Here is a 15,474-nt window from a genome sequence, read left to right on the forward strand (position 1 = left end):
TCTGCATGCATGCAGTCCTTGTTGAATAATTTATACACATGCATGTTGAAAAAGGCATCTTCGTAAACACAGGCTGCATATGAGTAACAAATTAAGCAACAAAACCCTATGCTAATCATGCAAAAGTTTGTGTTAATCTAAAAGACTGACATTAAAAGTGTAGGTTAAGTAAATGTTCTACATTGTATGTGAAGATATATATAGTACAAAGAAAAGGTATATTATCTTTTATTGACAGTGTTTTCCTCTTTTATCAGAGCACCAAAAATGGCTCCCACCGTAGTGCCACCTAATATAACCGTCTAAATAGGGTTTTGAAGAAAAGTAGAAGAATATGAAGTTTGCGCAAACTTAAGAATATTAACATAAATGGTGCACAAGTATTAAGACAGAATTAAAAGCACAAATAAAAAAAATACCAGAAATTAATCAATTTTTTTCATTAATTATAAAAATGAATATGTAAAACAAAAGTAAAAAAAAAATAACTTTTGGATATGAGGGATGGAATAGGGTGCCCCAAATTCGGTCAAAAGATATCATTGTCCTGGAAAATTTCCTTTTAACACTACCCTTAAAAAAATCATTTATCTTTTTGTAGAACAAAATATGACATTATAATAAAATATTTTTTTTTCTGATGTTAAATAAGTATAAATGGGTTCAACCTATTGTTCTTTTTTCATCAAAATCAAATTATAACTTTACAAATAGTTATGATTTCGAATTTGTTTCTCATGTCTAACAAAAAAAACTCACCCAACAAAAAATCCACAATTTGCCTGGGAAGGATAACAAAGAAATATAAACAATAGACCCCTTTTACTTCCATATATTTGGAAGGTTTTTAAAGAGCTAGTTAAACTAAAAAAGGTTAAAGGATAGAAAAATAAACAAAAGATGTACTGAAGTAAAAGTTTTTGAATTTATTTTTAAAAAGAAAAAATAATGCATGGTATAGTATACAAATAAAAATCTGAATCATTTTCAAATAATAAAACTATTTTATATTAATTTATTATACTCTCTCTATCTATCCCCATTCTTAGAACATATATTTTTCGTCATAACTTTATTTTTAACAGCATCAACTTTTCTGAGTTTGACACACTGATATGATAAACAGCGCTTTTTTAGGGATTGCAAAAGCCCAGCTCTTCTTAATTCGAATCAACTTTTTAGAATGTAAAAAATATATTTCAATTTCTAAAATAAATGAGAGGTGTTAAACAATTTTATCGGGGTGCATAACGAGAAAGTATATGATAATCAATTATGCAAAAGTTCGGATATTGGGGAAAATGGATAATTGCTTTTTGCACTACTATGATTTGTTCCTACACCTATGGGATATGTAAAAAAACAAAAATAAACTTTAAGGATATATATACATATATATATATATATATATATAAATTTCCTTAAAAGTTATTTTATCTTATCCTTTTTATAATTTTTTTTATTTCTTTAGTGTTTTTTATCACCAAAAAATAAATAAGTTAAGACGAAACACTTAGTGCTCCAATTCTATACAAAAATCCAACAATCTTACCACCTACTTTAAAATATCAAAAAAGTACCACATGCTCCATAAGCAAGAGTTAAGACAAAACATGAATTCCTAGGTTTCTTATTTATTGAATTTATAAATGTTTATGTTTGATTTATATATATTTTTTATTATGAGTGATACATACCCTAACTTGTTTGATTCATGAATTTACGAAATTGTAAAACTTGGAAAATAGTTATAAACCTAAAAATATTTTGAATTAATAATGTTTTTTTTTGGATTGTACCATTTAAAAAGTTTTTTTTTATTCATAAAAGTGTCACTTTTGCAACAATTTTTTATTTTCGTATTACACACTAATCTTAAAATTGTATTTTAGATTTAAAATTTTGATTTTTTTTTTAAAATGCCATATTAATATTCGAGATTGTATGATGTCATATACTATTTTTTAATTTTTAAATTATATAATTCGAAAGAATACAACATTTATCTTTTCTCGTATAATGCATAATTCGTTATATTTCTAAATTGTTCAATCCTAAAAGAACTCAATTAGAAACCTAACTATGTTCGACTTGTAATATTTACTCAAATAATATTTAGTAGTATGTCAAATGCTCATCCCAAATTTGTAGAAACTCCTAGCTAAACTAAAAATGAATAAAAATGAAGTCAACATATTAAAACTAAAACTAATAGAAATGATACAATTTTCATTTCCCTTCTCCTCTCCGCCAAGATTTGGAAGGAAATTGGATTGTGTGTGTTTTTTCATTGTAACATAGGATGCTTGGCAACATATTTATATAAAAATGATAACGTGTAATTATTTCATAATGTTATTATTACATTAAAAATATTTTTGATTTAAAATTAAACTTATTATATGAGTACACTGATCTTTTCGTATTATTTTTATTTATTTTCTCCTACTTGTCTATGTAACTAGACAAGTGAATATAAATCATTCAATATCCTTCCTTATTTTTATCATTCCAATAATTATAAAATTCACTTTAATTAGCTTCTTTTTATATATTTTAATTCTTTCTTTTCAATTTTCTTTTCCTTTCAGTCGAACATTAATGACTATTCTTTAAAGGTATTAAAATTTATTTAAAAAACTGATATATTTGAATAGATGTTTGTGTATACAAGAATCAAAATTTTCAAACTATGTTAAAGACATATAAGATTATCCTTGAAGAGTAAGACTCCATTGTAATTTTTGGTCATTTTCTGATCTCTTCACTCTTTTTTGCATGACCTATTATAATTTTTCATTGGGACCAAAAAAATTTAACTGGGTCCAGGTAAACCCAAACCTATAAATTTAGGAGTATCAACTGGCATAAACGAATTAACGCACGGTCGAATGAAGAAAGGCACGATGTTTATGATCACTGCAGCACAATGTGAATCGCTATTGCGAAAATTTTCATCATTGCAATCTTTTTCCGAAACCAAAAAGCTGCACGCCCTCATGCTCACCCTTGGTCTATTCTCCTCCTCCGACCTTTGCTCTAAGCTTGCCACAACATACGCGCAATGCCACCACGCATCTTATGCATCCCACCTGTTTAATAAGCTGCCTCAACCCAGTTTGTTCTCCTGGAATGCTATGATGAGGATGTATGTCCAAATTGGGCGCCCCCTTGACGCCCTTAACTTGTTTGTTGAAATGCTTGACTCGGGTCAGACCTTGCCTGACAAATTTACTTACCCGGTTGTTATCAAGGCTTGTGGTGACTTGTCTTTGATTGATGTGGGCGTTGGAGTTCACGGGCAGGCCTGTAAGTTTGGTTTCGATTCTGACACATTCGTCCAGAACACTTTGTTGGCAATGTATATGAATGCTGGGGTGAGAGAAACAGCCCAACTGGTTTTTGACTTGATGCAGAAACGGACTGTGATTTCTTGGAATACCATGATCAATGGGTACATTCGGAATAACTGTGCCGAGGATGCACTGAGGGTTTATGATAGAATGATGGATGAGGGTGTGGAGCCTGATTGTGCAACCGTGGTTTCAGTATTGCCTGCTTGTGGGCTTTTGAAAAATGTGGAGCTTGGGAGGAAGGTTCACACGTTGGTTCAGGAGAAAGGATTTTGGGGAAATATTATAGTTAGGAATGCCTTGCTGGACATGTATGTTAAGTGTGCTCAGATGAAAGAAGCACGCGTGCTAGCGAATCAGATGGATGAGAAAGATGTAGTAACATGGACAACTTTGATTAATGGATACATTCTGAACGGGGATGCTAGAAGTGCTTTAATGCTTTGTCGCACGATGCAATGTGAAGGAGTGAAACCTAATTCAGTAAGTGTGGCCTCTATACTATCAGCATGTGGCAGTTTGGTTTATTTGAAACATGGCAAGTGCCTCCATGCATGGGCAATAAGGCAAAAGCTCGAGTCTGAAGTCATTGTGGAAACTGCCTTGATTGATATGTACGCCAAATGTAATCACGGAAACCTCAGTTATAAAGTGTTTATGGGAACATCTAAGAAGAGAACGGCCCCATGGAATGCTCTTCTATCTGGGTTCATACAAAATAGGCTTGGAGGAGAAGCAATAAAACTCTTTAAGCAAATGTTAGTGAAAGGTGTACAACCTGACAATGCAACCTGTAATAGTCTTCTTCCTGCATATGCTATTCTTGCCGATCTCTTACAGGCAATGAACATTCATTGTTACCTAATAAAATCTGGATTTCTTTACAGACTTGAAGTAGCAAGTATTCTAGTCGATATATACTCAAAGTGTGGAAGTTTAGGATATGCTCACCAGATTTTTAATATAATTCCTCTAAAGGACAAGGATATTATTATTTGGAGTGCAATAATTGCTGCATATGGAAAGCACGGGCATGGCAAAATGGCAGTGAAACTTTTCAATCAGATGGTACTATCTGGAGTAAAACCAAATCAAGTCACCATCACCTGTGTTCTACAGGCTTGCAGCCATGCTGGTTTGGTTGACGAGGGTTTTTCTTTGTTCAAATTTATGCTCAAGCAACAGCAAATTATTCCCCATGTTGATCATTATACTTGCATTATTGATCTTCTTGGACGTGCTGGTAGATTGAATGATGCTTATAACCTTATTAGATCAATGCCTATAACACCTAACCATGCTGTATGGGGTGCATTACTTGGAGCTTGTGTGATTCATGAGAATGTTGAACTTGGAGAGGTAGCTGCTAGGTGGGCTTTTGAGCTTGAGCCTGAAAATAGTGGTAATTATGTTTTGTTGGCAAAACTTTATGCTGCTGTAGGAAGGTGGAGAGATGCAGAGAAGGTTAGAGATATTATGGTAAATGAGGTGAGATTAAGAAAACTACCTGCTCACAGTTCAGTGGAGGTTAGAAATATGTAAATCGAACATGTTCATTTGGACTACAATGATCACCAGTTAACATTTGCCACAACTATGGAAACTCTGTTCCAAATGATAGTCGTTATTGCTGTAGATATGAAGAGCCTATAAAACGTGAAAGGTTGCTCTATAGGGGTGGAAATGCCTACTTCTTGTCATTATTCTAATTATGATGGACGGAAGTGTCCTTGCTTCAATAATGTCTTGGCGCGCAGAGTTCAAGAAAGAGATTTTGGCTCCAATTTCCTTGATACACATCTGTTGAGGCACAATGGCCACTACCAAAAAGTACCAAATTTCTAGGGATTTTCAGACACATTCCTCACGTAACAAGCTTCCCAGTTGTCATGTTTGTGGTATAACAGAGACAGTTTTTTGAGTTATTCATGATTTTGCCTTTTGCAATGGCTGTCTGGTTGTTGTTGATCCCTTAGACTGCCCAGTGCCCACTACTAGTCATTTTCTTGGGAAGTAATTTAATGGTTATAAAATAAATTATATCTTCTGTTCTTGAATTTTGGTTCTTTGCAGCAAGATGGCAATGATGAAATACTGACTGGGGAAAGAGGCAGAGGGGATCTTGGTCAGTGGTGCCACCTATTCTTATATTTTATGTAATCGCTTGTTGGATATGTTGATCATATAATGACTTCGCTTGCTGCTGATGCATCTGTGCTTTTTGTTTAATGGTTGTCTCTATGAAGACTTAGATACTGCTGTCAATATGTAACCTGTAAGTTCAACTTTGGTCAACTCGACCATCTTTTAATCATTTCATTATTAAGTAATCTGATTAACTTAAGTGACTGCTTGTATCTTTAGCTTGTGCTGACATGTTAACGTTTGATGTAATTCAGAATCTTTCTAAAATTTCATTGGTTCATCAATTGTGAAAAAATATTGGCAACCTACTATTCATTTTTTGTTAATTCATGGAACTAAATTATTTATCAACAGTTTTTTTTAGTTAACAAAAATATTATAATCATGCATTACTACTTGTATGCTTGTTCGTTTATTATCGCTTGCCCTTTTTTATCCGTGGAGCCTCAACAACTTGCATACCAATGATATAAACTGCCTCAACACACTCTGTGACCATTTCGTGTTATAGAAAGCGGATTAATTTTCTCTGACAAAGTTTACTGTCCATACCATAAATCCATTCTATCTGTATAAATTAGTTTACCAAGTTCACAACTATAAATCATCGTCTATTCATAAACTTTCAATGGTTGGTTAACAAAGCTGCTAGCAAGGCTTATCTGCTAATTAATTTGACTGGTTGTTATTTTAAGGTGATAAAGAGATCATTAGTATAGCAGAGATCTTTTAATAAACTATGTTTCTAACTTCGATCCTCTCAAATTGCAGGTTCTATTTAGCTAAACTGTGGCAGGAAAAGAAGCTAGGTTCTAACCAGAACTCTCTGTTATATTATTGTGTTCCAGCTTAAATAATTGGGGGTCATCATCAAACTATTCTGAAAAGAAAAGGTGGAGCTGAAAAACATTTCTGGAGTAACAGAGACGATTGAAGTGACCTTTCTTTTCTCAGATTCGCTTCTGACAACAATTCTGTCTAAAAAATTGGGCCAATACTGGCAAACCCAATGAACAGTTAGTTGGCTCGTTTCTTGCCCTTGTTATTTTGAAGTCCAACCAAAGGTTGGTGCTGAGCATATTTTTGAATTATATCAGTGTTCCACAAGTAGACTGTTCTAATGAATAAAAGCAATGGGGCTATAATAATAAGGATACAAAAGAAGGAAAATGTTACAGGCATAAGTTAACAAAAGTAGCTTGTAATCTTATAATTAGTTAAATAAGCTTATTTGTCAAATATTTTAATTTGATCAAACAAGTTTATCATCTAATGAAAAAAAGTTAAAATTAACTTATTTGGTGTGTCTTGTAAGCTCAAGATATTTTAATAAAAGTGAGTTTAAGATTGTATAAAATATATTTACTTTTCAGAGTTTTCATGCAAAAATATTATTATCCTGTTTGGTTAAGATTATGAAATATATAAATTAAATTATAATGAAAATTTTGCAAAATAAAATATTTTTATATATAATTATATTTTAAATATCATAAACAAGATATGTTATGAAACAATTTTTTAACTATAATTTCTTCTTAGAAGTACCGAAATTTAGAGAAAAAAGAAGTAAAAAATCGAATGATATAAAGGGTAAAAGAATTCTAGAAACAATCGTTGCAAACAAAAAATCTAATAACCCTAAACCCCTAAACAATTGAAAAATAACATTCTAAAATACTTTCCATAAAAAATCTATTTTAATTTATATTTAAAATTTTTTTACTTTAAAATACGCGTAATTTCATTTACTTTTAAAGAAAATACAAATAGTGATATTAGTAGCTTTTTAAATCATGCTAAAAAAATCTATCTACGACAAGATACTCGTCATCATACTAACAGTAACACATTTCTCGTCTAAATCCGTTCTTTTCCGAAGTATTTGCCCATTTGTCATTTAAAATATTTTGAACATTACTCTGGTCATTAAAAAAATTATATAAATTAGAGACTTGAATAAAAAAATTTGGACATTAATATTTTTTTTTTTAGAATTAACTAGTGTTACCGAATGACAAAATGATCCAGGAACTGAGTTAAAAAAATTGAAGTAAAAAATTGAAGTAATCCAGCTATAGCAGTTCGCTTGTTCCGCATGTCAGTATTATTTTATCGTGAATAATTAAAAATTTATGACATGTCTTACATAAGAAAATACAAATATTAAATTAACACATTATATCTATATTTCAAGTAAACAAAATACACGAACAAATATTAAAATTACTCATTCTAAAGAGAACAACTCTGCCACATTTTACACGTCCAAAAGTGCATCATTCCATATCAAAAAATAGGATTAGCCTGTAGTCTTTAAATCAGCAAATTACTTGGTGACTCTGTAAGCCTGCAAACCAAAATCAAGTTTAGTGTGTGTATGCATAACACCCAAATGATTGTATGAATTATTTTAAATTTAAAACAAGGCTCACCTTGACCCTTTTGAGTAGCTCTTTAGCATTGCTGTCCTTCCTGAAGTGTTCCCTCACAGGCTGTGCATAGCCCAAAAAAACATTGAGTTTATGCCACATACTAGAAATGAAGAACAAAGAGAAAAAAAAAACCTCCAGTTCACATAAAATATATGCTTATAACGATAGTCTAATATCCAGAGCTAGCCTAAACATGAGCGTAGCGGCTCTGGAATCTAATTACGGGTTCCTCTCCCATGTTGAATAAACTTAATCAAAACAAGAATATATTTTGGCTTATAATTCAAGCATATGTAAGAAGCCATTTAAGCCCAAAATAAAAACTTATGATTTGTACTTTGTACACGTAAATGCAGAAAGATTAATTAAACAAATTATAGTCATGCTTTACTTGGAGAAGCTGATGAATTAAACAATTTGAAATATTTTAACCACCACATTGATATTTGCAGATTGAGACCTTGTTAAATTATTAAAGTACTAATCAATAATATGATAATAGGATTATAAAAAGCAATAGGCTTTTGGTTTTTCATTTTTTAGGATCGGCAACAGGCTTTTAGTGTATATGTACCACACCCTTCTAGAGCACTGTTCCAAAGCATTGTAAGAACACTACAACCTAGAATACATAATGGAAATTAGGAAGTTCAAAATACAACACATTAACATTAATATAATTAAAAATCATCACCTCCAGAATTTTATTCAATGACTTTGACAATGCTGGTTTGAGGTCAGCAGGATGTAGCTCTCCACTTTCATAGTCTGCAATAAGCTCTTCATAGCTTTTGAATGTCCTGTATAGGACGGAAGAATAAATAAATATCAATCAAACCATTGTGCAGAAGTAAAGATAAAAATAATTGTAAAACTGACTAAAAGTAAACAAAATGATCCAAGAAACTACTACTTAAAAGGCACGTAAGGTTCAAGCGGATGAAATAGCATAACTTACTTATTTCCACCATTATCTGCACTACGCTCCACTGTGAACTCATTAAACCAGGGTAAGATGAGGTATTTAATGTACTCCAAGCATGGGTTTCCTTCCACAACCTTTGGCGGGCAATAAGCCTTTTTTATTTTCACATTCACTTCAGCCTATATCCAAATATAAAGTTAAAAAGACAAAACAAATTTAATTTTAAAAAAATAAAGGGAAATTACAAATAAAAAGAAACAAATAGTCATATCTTGGCATAAAAAGCACAACGATATATTTCTTCATACTAAACATTTTATACCCTTTTTATATTTTCATATTTTTTTCAAAATGAAAAAAATCATAAGCCATCCTATTAAGTAAAACAGAATGCAACTAGATATGACAATTGATATGCATGTGTACTAAAGAAACAGATATAATAGCACAGTTAGCAACTTACCTCCTCGTCTTCCATGAAAACAGAAGATGATGGATCACTTTTTGACATCTTTTCTTGCCCTTGCTGCAGACCAGGTAACATGTCTGCAAATCACCCCCAAAACACAGTTAGCGAGAGACAAAACTTACACATACACTATACCAGAGGAAATTCGATGTATACGGTGTGACAAGATAATGGGCTTGTTCTTCCTCTTAATGTCATCACAATACTCTCTAGCTAGTACATTCACTTTCCGCTGATCCATTCCCAATTGGCAGATGTCAGCCTATTTGCAAAAAGAAACATCCATGCATTATTCACTATTACTTTTGAAGCAACTTGTCAACTAGTTTCAGAGGTAAAAGCACAATATCTATTTATTTCAGAAGATTAGAAACCAAATAACAGCACAGTTCAGGTTCAGAGAAGAGATCATCGATACTTGGTAGAAATAATTAACACACTATAACAATTTCCATTTTTAATGCTAACATTGCAGCAATGACATATCTAATTATTTCAGAAGATTTCTCCACATTAAACTAACATTCATTGTGAGCTTATAAGGTAATGTAGAATAATTTTGTACCGAGGACAAGCTAATAAAGTATACATGAAATAATCTATGCAAACACAAATAGATAGTGAAAAATGAAACACACCTTGAGGAAAAATATGTCCGCACACTGCATGCATGGATAGAATATCTGAGCAGCAGTCAATTCGTCCTGTTCACTTCGTCCCATTATTTGACTACACCTATAATTCACAAAATTAAAACAAAGAACATCATTTCCAGTCCAAAGCCACCATTTACAATAACAAACATAAAAGCATTTTAAAAAGGGAAAAGGAACCTGATAATCCTTTTTAGATTGTTCTTCTGAGCTATATCCAACACAAGAGGCCAGTACTCATCAGCTCTGGCGTTAATCTCCTTGGAAGACCACAGAAACTCAACTTTCCCTCCCTCGACATCCATCCCAACAGCTTTCCAAATCTCAATCAAGTAACGACCAACCGTCTCAATTTTCTTCAAATCCCCTCCCATCTTATTGTTGAGCTTCGCAAACCAATCAGCAATCCATATTTTGACACGGCAACCGGCCGATGTGAGCTTGTTCACACTGATTGTTTTCATGACACCCTAAAATAATAACATACTAGTAAAAGAAAGTAACAATCACGCAAGCCACACCACACTACACCTCATTCAAATTCCAATGCATTCACCTTAGAACTCAAGCAATCAACTACTCACAATCAAAAAAACTTTTGTTTATTTTATTTTTTTTGTTTCCATTTTGTAAAAGTATATCATAGAAATATTACAGTTTATGACAATAGATATTCACTGACCTGAGCAATGTGCATGCGTCCGGAGGGTTCGAAGCCATCGTAGCAAACGGGTTCAGGCTTTTTGGTAAGGAGGTTAAGGAGTTCGTCTTCCTGAATGCACTCTTCTCCGACGCTCCTCACAATCTTAAACTTCTCTTCAGGGCTCAACCTGGAAGCAAAATCAAAAATGAATAGTGAAATCGAAACCCTAAGAGAGAGTTGGGGAGAGAGAGAAGACGTAGAAGAAACTTACTGAGGAGTGGAATTGGAGGATTGAGGGATCTGAGAATCTGAGACGGACAAAGATTGAAGGGCTTCAGAGGGTGCTTGTTCCATCTCTGCAAGTCAACGCCACAAATGGAGTTTGGATTGGAAAGAGATGAATACTCTGCGGCGGCACTCCGAAGGAAGAAGCCTCAACGACTAGGGTGGGTGCTATCTATATACACTCTTTTCTTTAATTTTATTTCTCTTAACACATATAAATTTTTTTTATTACTAATATGATTTTTAAGATTTTAATATTCTAATTAATTTATTAACGATATATTTGTGTATATATGTGTATTCATGGTTTGAATTATTGCTCAGTTAATTAATTACGTTTATTATTATTATTATTATTATTATCATTTTACCCACTAATCTAGTGATTCTAATTTGAATTCCCTGTTAGTTATACAATTTACCATAGTCCAAAAAGCATGGAGAGAATGATTAAACTAAAACCTATAAATTATTTTTCTTTTTAAATGAAAAATGCCTTCAAACTTATTATTTTTTACCGTTACTCTTCAATCAATTTCACTTTCTCTTTTTTTTTTTTTTTTTACCTTTACTATTCAATCAATAGTATATGTGCACCAAGGAAATTTATCTGCTTACTATTAATTTCAATATTTTATATATTTCTTAACTTTTTATGTTATTATTTAATTTATATAAATAATTAGTTTAGTCTGTATTAAAACAAATTTAAAATAAATTAAAAAAATAGTCAAGTAGGAAACTATTTAAAGAAAGTTTATAACTCATAAGGGATATCATAAACTAGCTGATATATGATAGACTAATTAATAGGTTTATAACTATTTAAAGAAAGTTTATAACTCTTATTTATAGGTTTTCAAGTTAATAGACTAATTTATTGAATCAGAAATATTTGTTAAATTTAATTTATAAACTAATTCATAAATACAATATTACATAAAAATATACATTTTATTATACAAATAAAATTTATGTTTTATAGATAAATATATATTATTATGTTTTTATAACTTCAAATTTTCTTTTAATGTTTTTATTTATTTTGTGAAAACTTTCTATTTTTACTTAACCCTAAAGAAATACTTTTTTTTTATTTCTCCATTTCAGCCACTATTACGTTTAGTTTTTTATTTTATTTTTTATTGTGTAATTCTCCCATAATATTATTTAATTTAATGAATCATTAATTGTTTCAAATTTGTAATATTCAATCTTTTTTAATTTATATTAAAAAATATTATAACATATACTTAAATAATAATAATGATAAATATTTAATATCTTTTCAATTTTATTTTAAGTAACCATAAGTAAAAAAACATTAAAAAAATAAAAATGTATCAAATTATAAAGAACAATGATAAAAAAAGCATTAAATAAACTACCACCAAATAAAAATAGTTTATGACATATAATTTATAAGTTCTAAAGTTAACTTTAAAAAAACTTCAAACACATATCCTAGCAATTAGATGATTATCAAACCCTGTCAATCTACTTTTTGACCACTACCTTTCTCCCAACGTTTCAAGTTTGGTTGAAAAAAGACCAATCATCCAGGGAAATGACTGGTGTTGAATCCAAGGATGTTTCTTAATTTTAAAACCATTTCTATTTTTAAACATAAAAATATACAAAACTTGTTCGGTAAGAATATTACTTTAAAAAAAATCTTTCAATTCATAAAATAAAAGTCAATCTCTATAAAATCAAACAGAGCCTTGATCCTCGCAACAAGTATTCAGAAACACAGGGTAAGAGCCTTTCTATGTGCTTTCCAGTTCAGATAAAAACTGATGAACCTTGGCACAAAATTTTGGAATTCGAAAGAATGATGTGTCAGTGTATCTTATCCCAAAGCTACCAGAAGTGTGCAACAAACTACACATGTCAGATACTCCAAAAATGAAGCAAGGAACCACACGAACAGGAGCTGATCCCCATTGTTCTGTTGCATGTATTATTACGCCACAATCGCCATCAAAACCAGATAGGACACACAATTGTGTTTCTGGATTCATCACAAATCTGTCAAGTCTGTCTCCTTAGATCACAGCTTCTACTTCTTGTTTCCTAGTTCATCAATTTTCACAGAAACAAAATGAGAAGTAACCAAGAGTCAATCGAGTGTCACAGAAGTTGAGGCAAGCGTTAGCGCTAAGTTAGTCATGCATGATCAGCGAACTTAAGGTCATGATCCATGCCCAGAAGCCTAGAACTAGACAATTGATTGAGAAAAGAAACCTGATAAGGGTTCTTGTATTTTATACATTCCAGATGTGAGTCAGATCCTACTTAGTCAGGTGAAACAGTTAGATCTCCGTAACATATTATGTTAACAACTACTAGTAGAATTTTAGATACAGGGATGTCAAGTTATTGGAGTAGTGAAGAAATCATTACAAGTTCAAAAGCTAATTAATTTAGGACAAGTACATTCAAACTCAAGATGAGTCTTACTATCAAGAAGTAAACAACTACCTAACCCCTTTTAGCAAATTTCAACAGGTACACCAACATTAACAATATATTACATAAAGGAAGAAAACAATCTGACAAATCAGTCGGAGAGTTAAGACAAAAGCTTACATGGTATGAAAGATATTTAAAATGGTCTCTGCGGGGCTTTCTTCCCAAAAATGGCCTCCCAAACAGAGGGTGAAAATGGAGTTTTCTTGTCCAAAAACTGCCTAACAGCTTTCTCATCAAAAGCAAAGCCCTTTCCAGTTAATGTTTTGACAGCATCCTTAGCTTCTTCAACCCCTTTTTCCTTGCAGAAGCCATCCACCAGGCTTACAAAAGTTGTCACATTTGGAGAATGACCTGCTTCTAACATTTCCACACAAAATTCAAAAGCATCCTGTAATCTTCTACACTTGTAGAGTCCTTGTACAATGACTGTGTAACTGAAAGCATTCGGAGAAATGCCACTACTCTGCATTTTCCTGAAAATCCTTTTCGCATCATCAGCCTTGTCGGCCTTTGTATATCCCTCCACTACTGCTGTGTATATGACAATCTCTGGAATGGTTCCCTTCTCCCGCATCAAAGCAAAAAGTTTCAAGGCTTCTTGAACCAAACCATCTTTACATAGACCATCGAGCATAGCCACAGCATTGGGGATAAGACCAGTCTCCTTCATCTTCTTGAATATCTCATCGGCATCTTGTGGCACAGGCTCTTGAGCCTGTTGATCGGGATTTGACCTCTTTGCTTCTTCAGATTGCTTGCTTGCTGCAACCTCTGACAGATTCACTGTTTTATCATCAAAAGCAAGCTTGAATTTGTCAAGGAAACTGTCTCCTGATTGCTCAAAATCCCTATTTGTGTCTGCCACATTCATGCCCTGAAATGCAAGATCAATTTTGGAAGATTTATTTGTTCTGTCCAAAGCATCAGGCCCACGATGGTTGTCATCAAATGTTGGAGGAAAGGAACCTCTACCAGATTCCCGGAAACGTGGAGGAGGCTGATTAATTGGCTTCCTACCTCTCAAAGGCCTACTTGGAATTGATTCTGACGAACCCTGTTCAACATTATATTCCTCATGGGTTCGGTTGCTACCATTATCTTCAAAACTTGAGTCTGACTGTTGACGAAGAAAATCATCCCGTTCCCAAGCATATTGTTTGCTTCTGCCACTGAAATCATCGGCAAAGCTAAAATGGCGCACAGTCTCAACCCACGGTGGCAGATGCTGTTTGGAACGTAAAAGGGAAGCTAGTTTTTCAATCCGGGAGGAGGATACAAGTTTATGAACCCCCCTTACAGATGCTGTCATATGAGCCTGTTCATGAGTTGCACCAGGCATATAGTTAACAACATCACCAAATCAAAGAATAAACATAGCAAAAGGATAGGCATGATGATGAATACCGAGATGATCAAATTTAAAACAAAGTAACATGTAAATCAGTTGGTAATGGGAAAAAGAATGAAGAGATATCATCATTATAAAGTATCCGTAATTTACCATCTGCTTGTATTCAGTATTCAGCTCCCTGCAACTAGTATTCAATGAAAGCAACTCCCAAAATCTACAAGCCACCTAAATTGAACGAAGAATAGTATTAAATCATCAAACAGAGGCAAAATCAAAAAGGTAAAAGATAAAAAAAAAATCAAACCAACGTCAATACTAGAAAAGAAACAAAAAAAATCGAGTAACATTGCAAAGTGTAGAAATGTAAGTTTTCATTTAAGCTAGCGTCCTAACTAACAGAAAACAACAGTGCAAGTAGCCATTCATAAACGAAAGCAATGGAAGTAAAATCAGAGAGTAAGAAATTCCAAAGGAGTATAATATGTACCCAATCGCGCCATAATTTACCACTGAAGAAGAGTAATGGTGAGTGGTGAGCGATTGTGAAGAAAATGAAAGGTGGAAAATGGAACTCTACATATTGCATACCCTAACACCACGAGAGAGAAGACCGCGTCGATGGATTGCTGGGCCTGGGCTCTTCTTAGCCCGCAACCTCCCTTCTTACAAACTTGCAATATAACATTTTTGTTTTTTCTTACTGCACCCACACTGCTAGCAAAAAGATTAAAATACCCTCT

At 32.6% G+C, this 15,474-nt stretch overlaps 3 protein-coding genes across 4 annotated transcripts; 1 reads left to right on the forward strand and 2 right to left on the reverse strand.

Moving 5' to 3' along the window:
* Positions 1-2,729: 2,729 nt before the first annotated feature.
* Positions 2,730-6,583, forward strand: LOC137810198 (Tetratricopeptide repeat (TPR)-like superfamily protein). 2 transcript variants are annotated; one of them, XM_068611350.2, is made up of 2 exons: positions 2,730-5,628; positions 6,270-6,583. In XM_068611350.2, exon 1 carries the CDS (start codon positions 2,892-2,894, stop codon positions 4,893-4,895), a length of 2,004 nt encoding a protein of 667 aa, XP_068467451.1. In that variant the 5' UTR covers positions 2,730-2,891; the 3' UTR covers positions 4,896-5,628; positions 6,270-6,583. The 2 variants fall into 2 exon arrangements, with proteins under 2 accessions (XP_068467451.1, XP_068467453.1); XM_068611352.2 differs by having other exon boundaries at positions 2,730-5,478.
* Positions 6,584-7,587: 1,004 nt separating this feature from the next.
* LOC137810205 (Tyrosyl-tRNA synthetase, class Ib, bacterial/mitochondrial) lies at positions 7,588-11,100 on the reverse strand. Its single transcript, XM_068611360.2, has 10 exons — positions 10,895-11,100; positions 10,663-10,810; positions 10,161-10,450; positions 9,966-10,062; positions 9,484-9,589; positions 9,322-9,404; positions 8,892-9,037; positions 8,628-8,733; positions 7,934-7,993; positions 7,588-7,848 (listed from the first exon to the last, which is right to left on the reverse strand). The coding sequence occupies exons 1-10, from the start codon at positions 10,975-10,977 to the stop codon at positions 7,828-7,830; spliced, it is 1,140 nt and encodes a 379-aa protein (XP_068467461.1). The 5' UTR covers positions 10,978-11,100; the 3' UTR covers positions 7,588-7,827.
* A 1,471-nt stretch (positions 11,101-12,571) lies between these two features.
* On the reverse strand, positions 12,572-15,386 carry LOC137810200 (Pentatricopeptide repeat (PPR) superfamily protein). The gene is made up of 4 exons (XM_068611353.2): positions 15,222-15,386; positions 14,885-14,959; positions 13,501-14,698; positions 12,572-12,984 (listed from the first exon to the last, which is right to left on the reverse strand). Exons 1-3 carry the CDS (start codon positions 15,318-15,320, stop codon positions 13,517-13,519), a joined length of 1,356 nt encoding a protein of 451 aa, XP_068467454.1. The 5' UTR covers positions 15,321-15,386; the 3' UTR covers positions 12,572-12,984; positions 13,501-13,516.
* Positions 15,387-15,474: the final 88 nt, after the last annotated feature.

This window comes from Phaseolus vulgaris, chromosome 2 (genome assembly GCF_051622355.1).
Source record: "Phaseolus vulgaris cultivar YP4 chromosome 2, ASM5162235v1, whole genome shotgun sequence".
Lineage (NCBI taxonomy): Eukaryota > Viridiplantae > Streptophyta > Magnoliopsida > Fabales > Fabaceae > Phaseolus > Phaseolus vulgaris.